Source organism: Colletotrichum lupini, chromosome 8 (genome assembly GCF_023278565.1).
Source record: "Colletotrichum lupini chromosome 8, complete sequence".
Taxonomy (NCBI): Eukaryota; Fungi; Ascomycota; class Sordariomycetes; order Glomerellales; family Glomerellaceae; genus Colletotrichum; species Colletotrichum lupini.
Genome location: NC_064681.1, coordinates 3,320,857 through 3,339,846, shown reverse-complemented (window position 1 = coordinate 3,339,846; position 18,990 = coordinate 3,320,857). Strand labels below are relative to the sequence as shown.

Here is an 18,990-nt window from a genome sequence, read left to right as displayed (position 1 = left end):
CCAAACTCTACTCTACTGTAGAAACAAGCAACAAGTCACTATACAAAGGGGGGGTATATATTACAAATTACAGTGTACCTCCTGACGACGAGTCGACGATCCACTCGGACTTGAAGGTCCCGCCGACGACGACGAATGCTCCTCCTCACCTCCCTCTTCTCCTCCACCGCCTCCTGTGTTCGTACTCATAAACAAAATGTCGCGGAGCTTCTTTGCCGAGTCACCCGGCCTTTCATGGCCGTGGTGGCGGTTGTGGTGGTGTTTGGGACTTCCCAGCCCGACGAGACGGAGGAGTTTGGGGACGAGATGGCGCCAGACTTGGCGGGTCGAGGGGAGGCATGCGACGATGATGCCGACGGAGAGTTCGATGTAGGACCACATGTGGAGGTAGAACGCGTCGTCTGTAGCGAGGAAGAAGGGGGTTAGCATCGCGGGGGTTGGATGAGGTAGGTAGGAGTTGGTGCGGCGTTGGGGGAGGGAGGGCTTACAGGTTGGGTCTTGGAAGCCTTCGAGGCTCAGGAGGACCTTTAGACGGACTGCGCTGACGATTGTGATGCTGTTGCAAGATGAGGCGTTAGCGACAATATAGGTATCGACCAAAGGGGTCAAAACTCACACAACGCCCAACGAAAACATGACCACAATCTCCACCTTTTGCCTCTTTCTCAAATTCAACCACAGCACCTGCGTGACGGGCAACCCCAACATCCACACGTCGAGCGCGATATTGATCGCCGCGTGCGCGATGAACATGGCGTAGACATTGATACAGTACCCCGGGTGGCGGCCGTCCCAGCCCTCCCAGGCGTTGCTGAAGGGGCGGCACTGGTTCAGGTTCGCGACGGTGAAGGCGAGGCAGAACAGGAAGTTGAAGGTCTGGGTGAGCCAGAGGACGAGGCTGAAGGTGCGGCTGACCATGCTGAAGACGCGGATGTAGAAGAAGAGGATGGAGGCTTTGAGGGCGGAGATGGAGAGGGTGTAGATTACTTCGAAGGCGAAGAAGACCTGTCGGTTTCCGAGTTGGTTGGTGAGCTTCTGCGGCATGTTTGTTTGCTGTAGAATATTCGGGGCGTGGTGGTGATGGGGAGTGTCTTACTTGCATGAAGCGAGTTATCTCGTCGTAGGAGAGAGTCCATATATCTCGGCCGATGCCTAATTGATACCCTAATATTCTGTCAAATGAGATCCTTCATTGGAATGCCTCGACGCATCGCGAGTGTCGAAAGGGGGAGGCCTACCTCGAAATTTGGAAATGGCAAAAGAAATAGAGAACAACTACGACAAAAACATTAGTCGTTTCGTCTTCAAGTGAAAAACAGTTTGGCAAACTTCTTTGCCCGAGAGGATGCTGGGCCCTTACGTATCCCAATATCAACGTGAAGTCGTCCGGCCCCCACGTCGACAGCCTCAGAAACTTGGAGAGCATCCTCGCTAGCACGAAGACGGCGGTGATGATCACGAGCGATACTTTGCCGGCTATCGAACCTGTCTGATGGTGATAGGGATACCCGCACTTTGTCCATGTGATATTCTTGGCGACTGGATGGCATCACTGTTAGCTGAGGTACATCGTGGCTTGTGAGAGGGGGAGGGGGGCATCTCACGTAAAGACTGCTCCAAGTCACACACCGCACGTATACAGACGCGAAAGGCCTCGACGGCGGGCTTATCCTGACATAGACATGTTGTCGTCAAGTTGGTGACGGCACATGTTGTGATGTTGACGGCCTGCGACAGACACGGTATCTAGATGCATCAAAGAGGATATCGTCAGCTCCCTATGACGTCGAAGTATCTCCCATACCCGAACCTCAGAGGCCAGTATCAGAGAAGGGAGGCAAGCTCACGGCACAGTCCGGCAGGCCATCCGCCAATTGAAGCGCCATCGAAAGAACAGCTCAAGTAGATTTCGACTACAGTATGGATGCGGAGGACTCGTTGTCCATGAGCAGTCTTTGCAGGCGGGAGGAGAAGGTCGTCGATTCAAGGAGGCATTACGACATATTTCCCGCGTCTAGTCTTCTGATGCTTCACCTCTTGGCTCACTGTTTATTCGATCCTCGCGGCCCATGTGGAAAGGGGGAAAGGAGGAAGAAGGGGGCTCGGGGACCCGTCTGGGGTCGACCGCCCCGGGGAATTAAACTGAGTTTATGTCTCATGGTTGAAGTGAATCGTTCCCTTGTTTGCAAAATGGCAAGATCAAAGAAAGACTACTTTGCTACTAATGTGGTGATCGGGGGCCCGGGTCTAGCCTCTCCCAAGTACGATGGCTTTTATTTCCGTTTGCGGACATCGAGGAAGAGAAACTAGAGAAACAAGCGATTGCGAAATTATGCTTTTCGACCTAAATAAGAGGAAAGTAGCTACTGGAGCCTCAAGCCCGCAAGCTTGATGATATCTGGGTTAGAGGATGAAAATGAAGCAGTGACGTTGCTGGGATCCCGGTGGTTTGGTAACAGCTGTTGCGGCGAAAGCTGCTGTGCATGCATCCATCACCACCCGTCTTCCCCGTTGGAGGTTGCAAACTTGCAGGGGAGGACGCGGAGTGGGGGACCCGAGGTGTCGGGTTCGTCCGTCGTATATGCGGCCCCCTCCTCCACCGTCCCGGAGTCTTGGCATCTGTTTCTCTTCGTGATTATGGTAAACTCTAGTATTTTGTGATTACTTATAGACAGATCATATAACCTAGGTTGTTTTGAGGGATATGGTGAATGTCTTGTTGCGAGAATGACTTCAATGCTTGTGTTCTTGTAGTGCGAAAGCGATGTATAATCACGTATTGCTGGAGTAATTCGTTTCTCTTCCATCAATAATTCCAAAAAACACCATTATCTACCCCGGAGAGAGATAATATGGCCGACAAATTCTTCGCGACCCATAGCTTGACCATCAAGTCTCGATTGTATACGCATCTGCCGAACTCCAGAAACGAGGCAAACCCGCAAACCGACCAAGACTGAATGCACCCATTAGAGACATACCGCAACGAGTTTAACCCCGGGCCACCGCCGCCGCCACAGATTACCACAATGCTTCGTAACGATGAGACCCCGTCTCAAGCCACACGCCTCTTCCGACCACCTCCCATCGAGGGAGAGACTGCCGACATCAAAGGCTAGACTTGGGACCCCTCACTCCCGATGACGATATCCCGCACTTCGATGGTCTCCAGTTCTCCGTGCTTCAAGCCTTCAAATCCCAGCCTCCACGAGATCTTTCTAGTGCTTGATTGCCCCCCCATCTCGCTGCGCCCTCTTTTACCTAGGGACGAGCCTAGAATCGTGTTCTCCGAAGACCTTGTTTACAATTGTTTTGTGGCTGGTGAAAAGACTCAGCGAAGCGGGAAGGGCGCTCTCGATGTCATTCACTCAGTCTTATCGCAAACCGAAGCCGCAACGCCGAAGCCGCAACGCTGCTCAATATTGTTACAGATGAGAAGTTACTAGGTGCCTTGCCAATATATCGAACGCAGTCACAACGGCCGAGGCGGAAAGTCTGCCCACGGGATTATCTCCAGCTCTGGATGTAGGTCCTTGAAGATGAGCTTATGAATATACCGCCCCTGGGTCTGACCTTTTTTGCTATGGAGAGCCTGCTCATTCTCATTTTATCTGGCTTGATTTGCTACCGGTATGAGACGTTTTTGACTTACGCCTTTATCTGTCTGTACCTGCCTGTCCTCACTTAGGCGCGTTGTAGAAGTGATCCTTGGATAGATTTAACAGGAATAAATCAGCGAACAACGGTCACCTCAAAGGATCTTCTATGCCTAGCCGTGGAATTTACCCTCTGCTTAGTAGACGAACTTTCCACATCGCAGATGAAGCAATTGCTGATCACATACTCTGCAAAAAACACCGCTGTTTGATGAGACTTCTCCCAATGCAGGTCCTTTCATCTCAAGGCTTTCATCGTATTGTTTTTCACTTGGCAACCACCTCAATCCTCTATGTAGAGTCAAGATCATACACCGGAGCCGCCAATGTGCAGCAACCCTACGTCCGAGGTCTGGTAATTGCGAAATATGCTGAAGGGACCTGAAAGTTGTTTCTCGTTTGACTTATCGCTAGGTAACTTGTGGTTGATCTAACTCTCAGTGAAGCTATCAAGAAAACGCCCTCACCACTGTCTCTCGTCCCTCGCCCTTTGCCAGCACCCTGAAATACACCTGAATATGCTAATAACGGCTAGAGCTAAGGATGAGAAGTTACAACTCGCAGGTCCGAGATATATCCCACCAGGCATTGATACGAAATGATAGCATTGGACCTATATCGTAGAAGGAACTCTACGCGATGAGAGCGGTTGCCACATGAAAGGAGATCTGAGATTCAAAACATGTTTGCTTACGACAACTTTCCACACAGCCCCTTTTAGTCCTTCTCATCATGTGAGGTGAATGTTTTTTTTTTTCAGAGGCCCCCCCCCCCCGGCACGTTTTTTTTTTTTTCAATTATGTAGAGTGCCTACTTATCACACGCAGGGCCGTCTAGACTCTCAGAGGATAAAAAGATCAAGTGTTATCAGTTATGCCCATGTGACACGGTAACCACAGAACGAGCACCTCATATCAAAGCAGTATTGGTCAAGCTTGCAACGTGAATTTTAGTCGTAAGGGATAAAACACTGACTTTTTGTCCTTTTATTTGACGTTATCTACGTCCAGCGTACTCGAGGACTTCCACTTAACACCATCCTTCATAGCCTTCAACACCGCTCCCAACCTCTTCACACCCTCCACGACGTCCTCCTCCGGCTCCCACGAGAAACACAATCGAATCTCCCGATCGAACCTCGCAGCGTCCTCATCCCCATGCACCTCAAACTGCGCACCGTGCCCAATCACCAGATTCTCCGTCTCCTTAGCCCTCACAGCAACCTCCCGACTCGACATACCCTCAGGCAAACTAAACCACACAAAGTACCCGCCAAACACCTCAGCCCCCTTCAACGCCGACCCGCGCACAACGACACCCTCGCCAAGCGGCTTCTGGATGTACTCCGCAATCGCTTGCATCATAGCCCCATGTCGTCTCGCGAGCGCGGGACGCGTCTCCTGATCAAGCTGCCTCTGCAGCTCACCGCTCTCGAGCAGCTCCGCGACCATCATGGCGGCCAACTGGCTCGGCGCGCCACCGCTACACGTTGACCCCGTCTGCGATAACCCGTATGCGAACGCGGGACTGCCCTCCGCCCACCCCGTGCGCACGCCGGGCGCGACGATCTTGCTGAAGGAGCCGTTGGAGACCGCGTTGCCGAAGGAGGCGTCGGGGACGCCTAGGCTGCGGTCGATGTCTACGAGGCGGGGGATGCGCATTTCGGGGGTGTAGCCTGGCTGAGGAGGGGTGGAGAGGGGCCATTGGAGGAAGTCGTAGACGTCGTCGGAGACGAGGAGGGCGTCGTGTTTGCGGGCGAGGAGGACGAGCTCGTGGCGACGGCGGAGGGACATCGTTTTGCCTGTCGGGTTGGAGCAGGTTGGGACGAGGTAGATTATGTGGCGGTAGAGTTTTCTCTTTTTGGCTTCTTTGAAGTGCTGTTGCTTGATATTAGCTGGTATTCCTTGACGTTTCTCTTCTCATCGTTGATACCACTAGGTGAGGCTCTTCACGATGAGATGAAGCGGAGGTGGGAGACGCTGCTTGTAGCAACAGCCCCATCATAGAAAAGGCTCACCTCATCGCCGCCTTCTCCTGCGGCCTCGAGCCCCTTTCTCAAGTACTCGATATCGATACCATCATCATCTTCAGGAACTGCCTTCAGACGTCCGTCGAACCCAGCGTCAGCAAAGATGGGGCAGGCGAGAAAGTAGCACGGCGCCACCATCCAGACATTCTTCGTGTAGAGCGGATCAGTAAAGGACTGCAGAATGCAAGCCAGATTCTGGCTTGCGCCGCCCGTGACGCAGATGCGCCGGACATCGGGCGCGTGGTGGCCGGCGGCGACAGTAGTGGTGGTGGCATCATCCGCGGCAGACGGAGGTGCGGGGTCGACGGCGGGGTAAAATGCCGCCAGCCAGCGGGCGATGGACTCGCGGAGAGGCTGGTATCCCGGATCCGGACCGTACTGGAGCCCCGGGACGTAGGCGGCGGGGTCGGCGAGGGTCTTTACGGCCGCGGCGGAGAGGGCTGCGGCGGGGAGGAGGGATGGCGAGGGCCAGCCTCGGAGGAGGTTGATTGGCTTCTTGTGCAAGGGGGCGTTCATGCTTGATGATGAGAGAGAATTTGCCGAGGTGAAGAAGGATCGTCGAGGTGCTGAGTGTGGATCAAAATTAAATGGCAGCTTGCGAGTGTTTACGCTGGTCGCGCAAGTTGAAGAGATGCGGGTGTCGTGTGTGAGGGGTCGCCGGTGGTGAGGTAATTGAGCAAAGTGTTTTGATACAGTTGTCACGCGATGCTTCATCACCTCCGCTCGAGCTTTTGGTTCACTAATGGAATTTAACGACGACCTTGGTTGACTGCAAGGTATTGATTACCTATAGTTGTATGTCAGAGTGAAGTTCAAGGTTGTCGCCTCCGAATGCGGAGGCGCCAAAGATAGGAAATGCGCTGGCCCCACGCAGCATTTCGCAATCATAGCGGCACATCAAGGAACCGGCAAGTTCAACAAATATGTTCTGGTTCAAAGACTCATTGGTTTAACTGAAACTTGTTCCTGTCCTAGGTAGTGGTAAAATGTAAGGGTATCATATGCTCCAAAATCAATGTCTTTTCAAACGCCTCGTCATTGACACCAGTCTAAGGGACACACCCTTTTTACCAACCCCATGTTCTCGTAGAAGCCGTAAATACTGGTGGCTTCCACTGGATCTTGCTCGGGTCAATCAATCGCTTCTGCTTCACCTTCTGCTTCACCCTCTGCTGGATCAGCTTCTCGGGAATCACGATCTTGTGCTCTCCCTTATGATACACCTGCATCTTAAGCGCCTGTAAGGTGTGCTCCACGTCCTGCGGAATTATGGCAAGAGCCGTCGAGATGGCTTCAATCGTAGTCTTCTCATCGCGCTCATTGTAACCCACAATGAGATCCAAGATGTTCTCGCCCCAGTATTGCCGATAACTCAGCAGACCCAAATCAGAAAGCGGCTTTTCTGGCGAACCAAGCTTGCCTTCGATCCTTGATAGTTCGTACGAGAACTGGATGAGCAATCGACCATAACCTTTGCGCTGGTACTGGGGCAGAGTCAAGATACAAGCTACGTTGTATCCGTCCGCGCTCTCCTTTTCTTTGGAAAAGTAACCGATAATGTGGCAGCCCTTATCGCTTCGACTCGTCATGACGTAGAACAAGAAGGGGTCGACATCGTAGTATAGTGTCTTGTGGTCAAGGAACATCTTGGACAAGAGACACAGGTTACGGCAGTAGGTGCGCTGCCGTCTGCCGTCAATCTCAAAGAAAGAGACAGACTCGTCGCGGTAGATCTCGTTTCCAGGAGGGTGCTGCAGAGTACACTTGTGCCTGTGCCTAACAAAGGATTTCTCGTCGCCATAGTACCCGAGGCAAAACTCGCAGATGAAAATAACATCTTCCTGGTTGAATACCTCAGGGTATGGGGAAAAGTACCATGGGAACAAGTCGTGCTTTCCAAACTGGACCTTGGAGATATTTCGAATCCGGGAGATCTCGGCCGGATTCTGCGTCATAGAGCCGTGTGTCCTCAACTTCTCGATCTCGTCTTCTCGGCTGAAGCCACTGAGTAAATCTTTCTTCTGGACCTCCTCCTCCAGGTCAATTTCCATTTCATCGCCTCCAGCTGCGGGGGTGGCCGTTGCATCGCCCGTAGCTGTGGCCGGGGTCTGGCTTTGGCTCTCCTCGGCCGTCGGCGTCATCTTACGGCTCTGTGACTCGACGAACTCGGTCCATGGGTGCGGCGTCGCGGCCTCTGAAGGCGCAGATTGCTCCCTCTTCGAAGGTCGCTTCTGAGATTTCTTTGAGACCTTATTTTTTGACGTGGCAACACCTTTCTTCGTCTTAGGATCTTTCGGTTTGTCCTTGTCGGGTAATGGCCACTCGACATCTTGGTCGAAATCGATTCGGATCGTCGGCACCCATTCGTCGAGACGTTTGTTGAAATTGTCAAAGTTGCAGTAAAATTGGCGACCGCTCTTTGTTTCTTTGATACTAAGAATCTCTGCTCGACGTGGGATGCCTTCCTTTTTGACCATGGCGATGCATCCTGCTCTGCGCCCGATGAGTTAATTGAGAAACATCGCATGGGGGGCCGTACGGGTGGGATGGTGGGGTGTTGGGATGACGAACCTGATTGTTTCCGGGGTAGCCTTTCCCTTTTGTCGGGGCTCACTGGAGCCGACAGAGGCCTCGCCATTGGCGCCGTGTGCCGCCATGATGAATACTCGATGTGGTGGTTGACAGTTGATGGATGTTGGTAAAATGCGACAATCGGCTTGCTGTTCTCGGTCGCAAAAGATGATTGAATTACTGCAGGAACAGGAAGGTGGTGTGGCAGAAAGCGCGAACTGCCCAAAGGCGGTGAAGAAATTGCCGTGAACCCTTGCAAGAAAGGTGCGCTAGCCCAGGCGCTGACTCCACTCCACCCGACCTCGATAAGTGCATTTTTCCATTTTCTCTCATTTGGGCTCGACTCTCATCGCTGACTTTACATCCAAGAGTTTCCCATTTACCGTTTTTCATATTTCGAAAAACACCTTATAGTTTCCTCTCGCTGATACACGAGCGGTCATATCCGAAAATATCTCATTCGGAAGCAGAGACTATGGCCCCTGAGCTGTCATCAAATTGGAAGAAGCTCCAGGCACAACTCAAAGCGGCAGGCCCGTCTTCTTCCTCAACTACACCAGCCAAGACGTCTGGGGGTGTCAAGAGAAAAGCAGAATCTTCAACCTCGGACCAACAACAGTCCAAAAAGAAGAAGATTGCTTCCAAAACGTCGGGACCAGCTACGCACACCCCAAAGGCCGTAAAAACAAAGAACGGACGCATGGGTGTTGCACAAAGTTCAAAGGTTGAAGTCGAACCCAAGGTCGGCCCGTCGCCGTCACTCGCTCTCTGGGCCCAAGACAATGACATCTCTTCGGAAGCACTGGCTGAGGCCTACGGTCTCGGGCTGAAGAACAATTCCATGCTCGGATCCGAAAAGGATAAGATCAACTCTGGTCTCATAGAAGGAATCGAGGTGGGCAAGTACATCGCCATCGACTGCGAAATGGTTGGTGTTGGAGATGGAGGATACGAGTCCGTCTTGGCTCGTGTGAGCATCGTTGACTTTCACGGACGCCAAGTATACGATTCGTATGTGAAGCCCCAAGAACGGGTGACGGACTGGCGAAGTGCTGTGAGCGGGATCCTCCCTAAGCACATGAGATTTGCCCGGGACTTCGACGAGGTCCAAAAGGAAGTCGCCGCGCTCCTTAAAGACAGGATAGTGGTTGCTCACGATATCAAGCACGATCTGGACTGCCTGAAACTCAGTCATCCGAGTAAAGACATTCGCGATACGGCCAAGCACCCTGGGTTTCGGCAGTACGGCAACGGCAGTAAGCCAGCGCTTAGAAGACTTGCAGAGGAGTTGCTCAAGGTTACCATCCAAGGCGGTGCTCACTCAAGTATCGAAGATGCGCGGGTGACGATGCTCTTGTTCAGGAAACACAAGTCCGCATTCGACGTGGATCACGCCAACCGCTTTCCTCGATTTGGAGGTGCTTCGATAAGTTCGAAGCCAAAGTCTAACAAGTCCAAGAAAAAGAAATGAGTCTTTATCCTCTACGCTGCTTTAAATCTCATCAAGGCCCCGGGGCCTCATGCATCCGTCTCTTCAAAATTATGACACGGTCTTGTCTCCTCCAACAATCATGTCCACTTTCTTCATAGCGGAATGCCTTCCATCAACTCCAGAGCACCCTCGCGCCCAACGGTTATTATCGCGTCGCCAAGCGTCTTTGTTCGGAACCCGGCTTCGCAGTATGTGAAGTAGTACTGCATGGCCAGATTAGCTTAGAAATACCAGAGAAGGGATGATGGTACGTGTCTTACCTCCCACTTCCTTCTAAATACATCTATTTCTTCTTCAGTCATGTCATCATGCTCACGTTTCAACGCCGGACGGATCTTGGAATCAAAGTTGCGGAGGAACTCCTCCTTCCACAGCCTCAGGGTTTTTGAGTAGTGGCCACCAATGTTCTCCACCTTTTCGACAATGAGAGTGCCCTTGGACTCCTTGCTGATGTGGTTCAACAGCTGAGTGATCGATGGGAGGTAACCTCCCGGGAAGATGTAGTGGTTGATGAAACTGCAGTCTGTCAGCACGCGACCCTATTTCATGAGTTCTGCTTTGCGACTTACTCTTCGCCCTTGGAGTACGCCTCATGGCGACCTTCCGGCATCGTAATGCACTGGAAGACGGCGATACCCCCATCCTTCTTCAGCAACCTGTCCATTTGCGCAAAATACGTCGCCAGGAACTCCTGACCAACGGCCTCCAGCATCTCAATGGACACAATCTTGTCAAACGGCCTGCCCGGCGTCTCTAGCTCTCGGTAATCCGTAAGCCTGACGTCGATACGGTCAGAGAACCCCGCGGCCTCGATGCGCTCCTCCGCGAGCGCCTTTTGCTCCTTGGAGAGCGTCAAGCTCGTCACGCGGCAGCCCGTCTTCTTCACCGCCTCGATCGCAAAGGAACCCCAGCCGGTGCCAATCTCCAGCACGTGATCCGACGGCTTGATGCGCGCGCCGTCGATGAAGCGGTGCAGCTTGGTCATTTGCGCCTGCTCCAGCGTCTCTTCCGGCTCGTTGGGGTCGTCGGCGCTGCTTTGCGGTTTCCAGATGGGGCACGAGTAGGTCATGTCCGGCGACAGGAAGGCGGCGAACATGTCGTTGCTGATGTCATAGTGCGCCGAGATGTTGAGGAGGGCGTTGGACAGGGTGTTTGTGGTTCGCGCCAGGCTCGAGACGGCGGTGGACAAGCTCGATATCCAGGTTGTTCCGTTGCCCATTTCTTCACGGTTGACGATGAAGAGCTGTGACGCCGTGTCAAGTTAGCCACACCACCCCTACATGACCATAACGCCCGCCCCAGTTTGCGAGTGTACTGACCTGAAAGAAGGCAGTCAAGTCCTTGCACTCAATCTCCCCCAGCATATACGACTCGGCGAACCCCATGTCAGCGAACAAGAACAGGCGCATCCAGAACGCATCGCTCTTGACGACCAGCTCCACGCGGGGCACGGCATCGGCGCGGCGAGGCACGTGGTCGCCGTTGGTGAGGTTCTCGTTGTACTTTGCGCCCAGCTTCTGGCCGAATACCCTCCGGAGCTCGGCGGGCTCGTCGACGAGCAGGAGGGTGCCGCGCTCAATCTTTGAAAAGACGGAGAGGATGGCGGGCTTGGCTACCGATAGGGCCGGTCCCCAGGTCAGGCTGCCGACGGCGCCTCTCACGAGCTCGGTGCCGCGGTAGAGGGGTTTGGCGACGGCCGCTGGGACCAGCGAGGGGAGCTTGGGCATGGCTGCGCGCGTAGAGGGGACGGGTCCGTAGATACACTAAAGTAGTAGTCGCGGAGGTCCTGTTTACGGTGTTTTTATGTACGAGACCCCGTGAGAAGCCCAATGGCTCTTGGTGTAAGATACAGGGCTGGACTGGCGCAGTTCAACCAAAGGTCAATTGAGTTGAGCAAGCCGCCGGGGAACCTAAAACCGAAGCTCTCAAGGTAGGTAGGTCACTGGGATGCTGCATACAGCTCTCTCTCTCACTACTCTCGAGAGAAGATGGAGGGGGGCAAGCAAGCTTGATGGGATGTATGGGAGGAGGGGTGGAATGCCAAAGTTAACAGGAAACGAGCAGAGAGGGACATGTTAGCATCTGAGACCTACAGCAAGGGGGGCGGGACGGGTATCATTTTATTGCAAGAGGCAACGCCCCCCCCCCGAAGGAGACCAATGTCACTCCAAGCATGTCAAGGCAAGGCTAAACTTCTAAAGGCTTGTGTGTGCGAGTTAGCTTGCCGGTGGGTAAGGTAGTGTGTTGTCTTGAAGGGGAACCGGCAACGGCACATGGATGCAGCGAAGGAGGTGGAGGAAGAAGAGCGCATGCTTCCAATTCTTGTCTCGTCCATCGGTACCGTCGCAAGCCCGAGGGTCAAAAAATGGGGACGCATGGGAGGGTCCAACCCAGGCTTTGCCAGGATGAGCATGGGTGGGAACTTGGGAAGAGTGGGTGCGGCAAGGGTAGCTCAGACGGGAATCACTCGGGAGGGGCAGAGGCCTTGGCCATCGCTTGTTTCATTGAGGAAATCGAACATCGCCAAAGGGGGGAGGGGGAGGTTGACGATCTCTTCGGCATCTAGGGTTCCTGTTCGTTGCCTTGCCTACCGTGGAGGGTGAACTTGAATAGCCTCTGGGTTCTGAGCCCAACTTTGGTTTCGACATTGTACAATGGCTCTCTGCCAAACCAACTTTTTGGAATCATTGATGCATTTAACTGACTGCAAGACAATTCTTGACAGCGGCTGGCTGCTGACAACGAGCTCCTCCTCCTCCTCCTCCTCCCCAACAAAATTTCTTAGGGCCAGGGCTGTTAGTGTAAACCAAGGGATGATGTCAGCTTCCTACGGAGGCACGGCGAGCCGAACGCATGGTAAGTTGGGGGAACGCATGGCAATGCGTGCGAGCTATGATCGGAGTGGTGTACCCGACAAGCTCATTCGTCAACACAGGCTTGTAAAAATGGTTAAAGAAACTACCTCAATACCGTAGAAACTCGAGCACTTCAAACTTGCGTTAGCCCGTGCTAACCCTACTAGCTTCCCATACTAAACCTTTTCGGGTAGTCAATTATATTCAATTATTCAATCGACTATACCGTATATAGAAGGCGGTAAGTGATTATTTTCTATTTTTTACTCCTACCTAATTACTTATTTCGACTTACCTCTACTTACCTCTAGCTACTACCTAGCTTAGTAATTAACCTAGCTACTTATTACGGCCTACTACTACTTATACTTCTACTAATTATATTACTAATTTAATTACTAATTATACTATTAATTATACTTTTAATTATACCTCTATTACGGGCCTCGTTAAATACTTATAATACCCTTATAACGGGCCCTTATTAAGAAGAGTACGAATATAATAAAAGAGCTAATTATACTTTTAGTAACTAAGCGCCGCGGGCCTACTCCTACCCCTATTAAAAACCGAAAATATATATTACGAAGTTACTTAGTTAAGTAGCGCCCTTATTATTATACTTACTAAACTAAAGTTAACCTCTTTATATTTCTTAAGTATTATTATATTAAGAAGACTAACGAGGAGGTAATCTACTTATTATAACTACGCTAGGGCAAGACCGAGCTACTAAGGATATATAAATATCTTATATACTAAGAAGTTATAAATTAATTTAAAATCCCTTAAAGTACGGTTATTATTTAGTATTAAAACCGCGAGTTAATTATTAATCGGTCCTCTAACTATACTTACTACCCGTAGTAACTAGAGCTTAAAATAGTACTTTATAACGCTTTCTACTAGTAACGAAGTAAAAGAAAGCTCGTTAATACTAATTAATTTAAAAAGAACGCTAAGCAGATTTTTATTAAGTAGAATTTAAATAATAAATATCTTTTTACTTTTTCTTTTAATTAGTTTCGTAGCTTTTAAAATCGTATACGAATTACTTAACGTTAACTTATTAAATAAGTAACTAAGTTACTTACTAAGTATTTTAAAGTTATTAATAGCTTTCTTTCTTTTATTTAATAAGTTAACTAAATAGCCCTAGTAATAATAAAGCGGTCTAACCTTAGAAATATACTTAAGAATCTAGCTCGTTAATTTCTTAACTCGTAAATTCTTAACCTTAACGAGACCTTAGTTCCTTTTGAATACTTAAATAGTTATATATATAACAACGTTAGGGATAAAACCGTAGTTAATAAGAGTAATTATAGTAGTTAAGATAAGTAATAAGCTATATTAATATTTTATATTTTTACTAATAGTATATAACGAATTAAACTAAAAATAATATTTTATAATAAGCCTATAAAAGAAGGGAGTTAATTATAAAAAAAAGAGGCCTTATTATATATAAAAAGAGTAATAATTAAGTTTAATAAGACGGCCTATAATAATAAGTACTTATTTAAAAAATAGATTAAAAAAGAATTAGTAGCGCTAATTAAGGGAGATAAGTACTTATTAGTTATAAATATTACTTCTTTTTATAAAATAGATTTTATTTTAGTGCTATTACGTTAATATTATATTATACCCTACTTTATATTACTAAGGACTACTTCCCTCTTTTAACTTCTTAATATTATAATTAATAAGCCCTTTAAGTAATAGCTTTTAAAAATAACTAACGCTTACGTACTTAATAAATAAAAAAAGCGCTAAATAAGTAAGAGGAACTTAAATAGGAAACGGGTATAAAGAGAATAATAATTATTAAAATAGTTAAGATAATAGTTACTAAATTAGCTTATAAAAAGGGCTTAATAGTTAACTAGGCCTTTTTATAGTATAGAATATTTATTCGGCCTAACGGTAGTTAGGTTAATAAGATCCGGATTAAAAACGTACTCGCCGAGGTTATTAATTATACTAAGTAAGAGCTCTTCGATATAGAAACCTATATTAAATAAGAGACGCTATAAAAAGAGATTTTAAACTTCGCTATTTTAAACGACGGGTTAAAGTATATTTCTATAATAAAAGAAGTCCGTAATAATATTAATAAGTAGTACGTCGACCTAATAATCTAATTATTATATAAATAGGGGCCCGTTAGTAGTAATAAGCTAGGGGATAGTTAGGGGCTTTTAGTTACTTATATACGATAGTCTTTAATTAATACTTTTATCCTTTTTACTAATTCGACAAAAAAAGCTTAAAAACGATAAAAAAGTTAAAATAATTATTAAATTAAATTAATTATAAGTCTAGCTTTAATAGCGAGCTCTTATTAACTAGATCGATTAGAATATTAGTATATACTAAAAATAAGTAGCGGCTATATTTAACTACTTTAGGTAGTATTACGGTTCTACTAGAGCGCTAGCAGGGTTAGCACGGGCTAACGCAAGTTTGAAGTGCTCGAGTTTCTACGGTAACACCTTGTCTTTACCTACTTTGTAAGGTATTACCACCTACCACCTTGTCTCTCAAAGGGCCAGTGCGCTACCGGACCGTCCGGCCACGTTCAGCCTCGAACTGTTCTAGTCTCGCTGCGTGGGATAAGTTGGGTTGGGCCCTGGGGGGAATCAAAGGAACCACTGGGAACAAAAGAAGCACGAGCTGCAGGTTTCGAGAAGGCCGTCCGGAATTTGTCCCGGCTGGCAAGGTCCGGGCGAACGAAACAAACAGTTTAGCGTGAGGTTGAACGACTCAGGTAGCTCTTCATCGGACGAGACGGTACACTTCTCAAGCGCGCTGGCTCTGTGAGGATAAGAGAGGTCCTCTTTGCTTGTGAAGGAAGAACTTCTGTGCAGGATAATGTACATCAAGATACTCGTCCTTTCGAAGGACGATTCGAAGGATGATACCTAGATCGAAGCATTCGTATATCTAGACGAAGAATGGTGGACTTGAGCCCGGTCCCTGCATGCTGCTATTGTCTTTGTAGGATGGAGGCGCAGCGTGCCCAGCAGCAAGGCTTGACAGCCATTTACCTTCCCACCCATTTCATTCCCCGTGTCAGCTGGGTACGGTGTGCCAGAACGTTGTTTCTCACGATCGACAGTCATCGACTCCGAACACCTCGTGACTAAGGTAAGTCAGGGTAGGCGGATGCGCATTCTTAATCCATACATATCTAGAGCCTCGAATTCACACACTAATCCAGCCGTCAACGACTTTTACGGTTCTTTCGAACTACCCGTACTTCTCACTAGGGCACGCCCGATCCGATCCAGCGTTGGAACTTTCGATGAGCAAGGCTTTCCGCAGTTCATTGTGTAATTGGAATCCTGCGCAACTGTAAAGTAGGTACAAGCGAATCAAGAGCGCAGGGTGTCCGATTCGGGCGTTCCCCGGTTGAGCAAAGGCCCAGGGGTCCCTTTGTTGCTTTGCAGCTCTTGCGGAGCTTTTACTGGAAATTCTCAGGAAATCGACAAGGGTGTTTTGATATCAATGACATCAAGACTTTCCCACCCCCCACCGCCGCTAATTGGTTGCCGACAACCGTCAACCGCAGAATTCATATTCGTGGGCTTTCCCGGGCGGGTTCACGATCTGGAGGGACGGACTTTTCGGAGGAGAGACGGACAAAGATGGACAATTCCTGATGCCGGAGGGGATCGGAGGAGGGGACAGGGGGAGCTAGGGGACGGGATTCCCACTGTGTTTTAACTTTTGGCATCCAGTTGTGTTAGAGCTGCCACGCACTTGTCGCAGGACACCTAACCCGCCCGTCTTAGAGTCGTCCCTAAGGTCGTCCCGTAGCATACCGGTACATTGATGCATGTCTAATCCCGGCGGTCTGTCTGACTAGACATGTGTGAGGACACACGGGGGGGTTGGGAGGTCCACGAGGATTGGGCGAGTTCCTTGCGATTGTCTTGGAATCATCAAAAGGGCTGGGTATTGTTGCAATGCATGTCTCTCACCAGCACGAGCTTTGCTTGTTAGTTTGTACGAGCTACTGCAATTTCTCACACCTGTCTCTCGCTGCCACCTATTGCCAAGTGAGCTCTATTAGATGAGCGAGAATTGAGCAGCGCATCAGCCGCAACCCCTGATGATGAATGGCTTGATGGTTGAAATAGCAGGAAGGACTGAAGGGACACGACTACGCAGTACTCGTGCCCGCCCCCACTTTTTTGGGCATTCGGGACTCATCACCCACTAAAGTGGGTGCTTTTTAGCCAAACGGCCTCCTTAGCCATACGGGCATAATTATCGCGATTTATCTCTATATATTACCACTTCTACCACTTTTTACTATAATACCTAAATTTAATATCGCTAAAGAGGAGCGTATATAAGTAGCTATTATAGCTATTCGCGAAGACCCGGAGTTATTAATTATAGCGGCGGCTCGGTAGTACTCTGTTCCGTACTAAAAGCTTAGTTAGAGGATTTCTAATAAATACTCGTTAAAAGAGCGTACTAGCCACGGCTATAAGCTTACTTAGGACTAAGAAAAGGCGATTTATAATTATATTAACTATTTAGACCGAATTAACCTACTTATAAAGCGCGAGCTAGTCGTTAGCGCTACTAATTACTTACTTACCGAGTCGTAGGACCTAGTAGATATTAATAATACTAAGGACCTACCTCCTCCTCTAATTATTAACTCCTAATAGGCTAGTCGATTTATTAAGAAGCATAATTACTCTTTAGTTAAGGAGAAAGTGCTAAACGCTAAGCGGCGCAAATCTAAAAATAAAAATACTATTAACTCTTACTTTCTTAAGCTAAAAGAGGTCGTCGACGAGTATAGGATCTAGCCTTTTAATATATAGAATATAGACAAGACTGGATTCTAAATAGGGGTTAGGAAATTTAGTATAGTTATTACAAAGAAAAGAAGGGCCTATTACTTCGCCTTTCTAACTAATAGAGAGTTTACTACTACTATAGAGGCTATCTCTACTACTAGAGATTACGTACTAGCCTTTCTAATCCTTAGCGGCTCTGTTTATATAGCTAGGTAGTATAGCGTTAAAGAGCTCGAATCTAATACTATTATAAGAGTCTTACCTACTAGCTATATAAATAATATAATAACTCTAGATTAGATTAAGTACTTCGATATATATACGAAGGGTCGAACTAGGGGAGCTAAGAGACTACTACTTATAAATAGGTATAGATCTTACTATACTATCGAGTTTATTAAGTACTATAATAAATACGATATTATCCTATTTGGATTTCTATTACATAGTATATATATTCTCTAACCTCTCGATATTATAGTCTTTTAGCCCCTTAAGTACTACTACGCTAAGGTACTCGACATCGTGGTTTAAAAAGGCTATACTAATATTACTAAACTAGAATTCCTCGGCTTTATATAGTCTATTCATAAGGAGGCATTTAAATATTTTATAATTCTTTTAGTATTTAAAAAGATAGGTATCTGCCTATATAATCTATAAATTATACTTAAAAAGATCCGTAATCGTAGCTACGATTCTTAACTAATTATACTACCTTTTTAAGGGCTAGGTTCCTTACTATTTACTATACCTACGACTATTTAAAAGCTCTGCCGCGTTACCTAGCGTCTATAAGAGGATATAAATACCCTTAATAAAGAGATTTAGTACTTAACTAGCGAGGCTTCCCCGCTTAAATAGAATCTCGAGCGGTTTATTCGTAGAGTACTTATATAAGGCTCTGAGCTCCTCTAGATAAAAAGAGACCTCGGCCTAACCTAGCTAGCTTAATAAGTAAGCAGAGCCCGTAAGTAGGGTAAGAATAATTAGCTATAGACTAGAGGAATTATTATAATAAAAGACGGTTAACGTATAGTCGAACGGAGGTAAGTATCCGAGATCGCTAAAGCAGTAGCTCTCGTCAAAGTAGTAAATATAAAGATCTGCTTAGCTATTAAAAAAGGGGCTTTTAAAGTAAGAAAAAAAGCTAAGAAGATAAGGAATACTAGCTAGCTTTAGCCTATATACGTAATTAACGGTCTAGATAATAGGCGGCTATTAAAAAGGGGGTAGTCGAGGCTTATATATAATAGTATATAATCGACGATTATCTACCCGTTTGGCTGAGGAGGCCGTTTGGCTGAAAAGCACCCACTTTAGTAGGTAATGAGTCCCGAATGCCCAAAAAAGTGGGGGCGGGCACGAGTACGTAGAGGCTCGTGGAGTCGGGGGAAAAGGGTGGGAGACCGTGCACGGCGGGAGCCAAGACAACTAATCTTATCGATAAAGACGAGTTTATCGCGACATCTTATCGCAACGTCTTATCGATTATCCAAATTCGCGTCTGGGCCTTTGGGACGCGTCGGGTCAAGTCGAGTACGAAGTACCTGAAGTTAAA

The 18,990-nt window shown here is 48.0% G+C and overlaps 6 protein-coding genes across 6 annotated transcripts; 3 read left to right on the top strand and 3 right to left on the bottom strand.

Annotated features, from left to right (window-relative positions):
• Positions 1-60: 60 nt before the first annotated feature.
• On the bottom strand, positions 61-1,886 carry CLUP02_15486 (CFEM domain-containing protein; the record flags this gene model as incomplete). The annotated part of the gene is made up of 6 exons (XM_049294410.1): positions 61-401; positions 489-556; positions 617-1,053; positions 1,361-1,539; positions 1,605-1,746; positions 1,848-1,886. 6 exons carry the CDS (start codon positions 1,884-1,886, stop codon positions 61-63), a joined length of 1,206 nt encoding a protein of 401 aa, XP_049151556.1.
• Positions 1,887-4,642: 2,756 nt separating this feature from the next.
• On the bottom strand, positions 4,643-8,649 carry CLUP02_15485 (histone acetyltransferase E; the record flags this gene model as incomplete). Its single annotated transcript, XM_049294409.1, has 6 exons — positions 4,643-5,533; positions 5,674-6,424; positions 6,473-6,545; positions 6,761-8,178; positions 8,257-8,508; positions 8,543-8,649. 6 exons carry the CDS (start codon positions 8,647-8,649, stop codon positions 4,643-4,645), a joined length of 3,492 nt encoding a protein of 1,163 aa, XP_049151555.1.
• An 82-nt stretch (positions 8,650-8,731) lies between these two features.
• On the top strand, positions 8,732-9,727 carry CLUP02_15484 (exonuclease; the record flags this gene model as incomplete). Its single annotated transcript, XM_049294408.1, has 1 exon — positions 8,732-9,727. The coding sequence occupies one exon, from the start codon at positions 8,732-8,734 to the stop codon at positions 9,725-9,727; it is 996 nt and encodes a 331-aa protein (XP_049151554.1).
• Positions 9,728-9,840: 113 nt separating this feature from the next.
• CLUP02_15483 (cyclopropane-fatty-acyl-phospholipid synthase) lies at positions 9,841-11,475 on the bottom strand (the record flags this gene model as incomplete). Its single annotated transcript, XM_049294407.1, has 4 exons — positions 9,841-9,951; positions 10,009-10,264; positions 10,318-10,991; positions 11,068-11,475. 4 exons carry the CDS (start codon positions 11,473-11,475, stop codon positions 9,841-9,843), a joined length of 1,449 nt encoding a protein of 482 aa, XP_049151553.1.
• A 102-nt stretch (positions 11,476-11,577) lies between these two features.
• CLUP02_15482 (uncharacterized protein) lies at positions 11,578-15,945 on the top strand (the record flags this gene model as incomplete). The annotated part of the gene is made up of 11 exons (XM_049294406.1): positions 11,578-11,678; positions 11,802-11,860; positions 11,930-11,953; positions 12,032-12,180; positions 12,362-12,397; positions 12,460-12,687; positions 15,156-15,216; positions 15,274-15,328; positions 15,381-15,425; positions 15,611-15,747; positions 15,830-15,945. The coding sequence occupies 11 exons, from the start codon at positions 11,578-11,580 to the stop codon at positions 15,943-15,945; spliced, it is 1,011 nt and encodes a 336-aa protein (XP_049151552.1).
• Positions 15,946-17,477: 1,532 nt separating this feature from the next.
• On the top strand, positions 17,478-17,645 carry CLUP02_15481 (uncharacterized protein; the record flags this gene model as incomplete). Its single annotated transcript, XM_049294405.1, has 1 exon — positions 17,478-17,645. A coding segment is annotated over one exon (168 nt), but the record flags the coding sequence as incomplete, so codon positions are not given.
• Between the last annotated feature and the right edge of the window lie 1,345 nt (positions 17,646-18,990).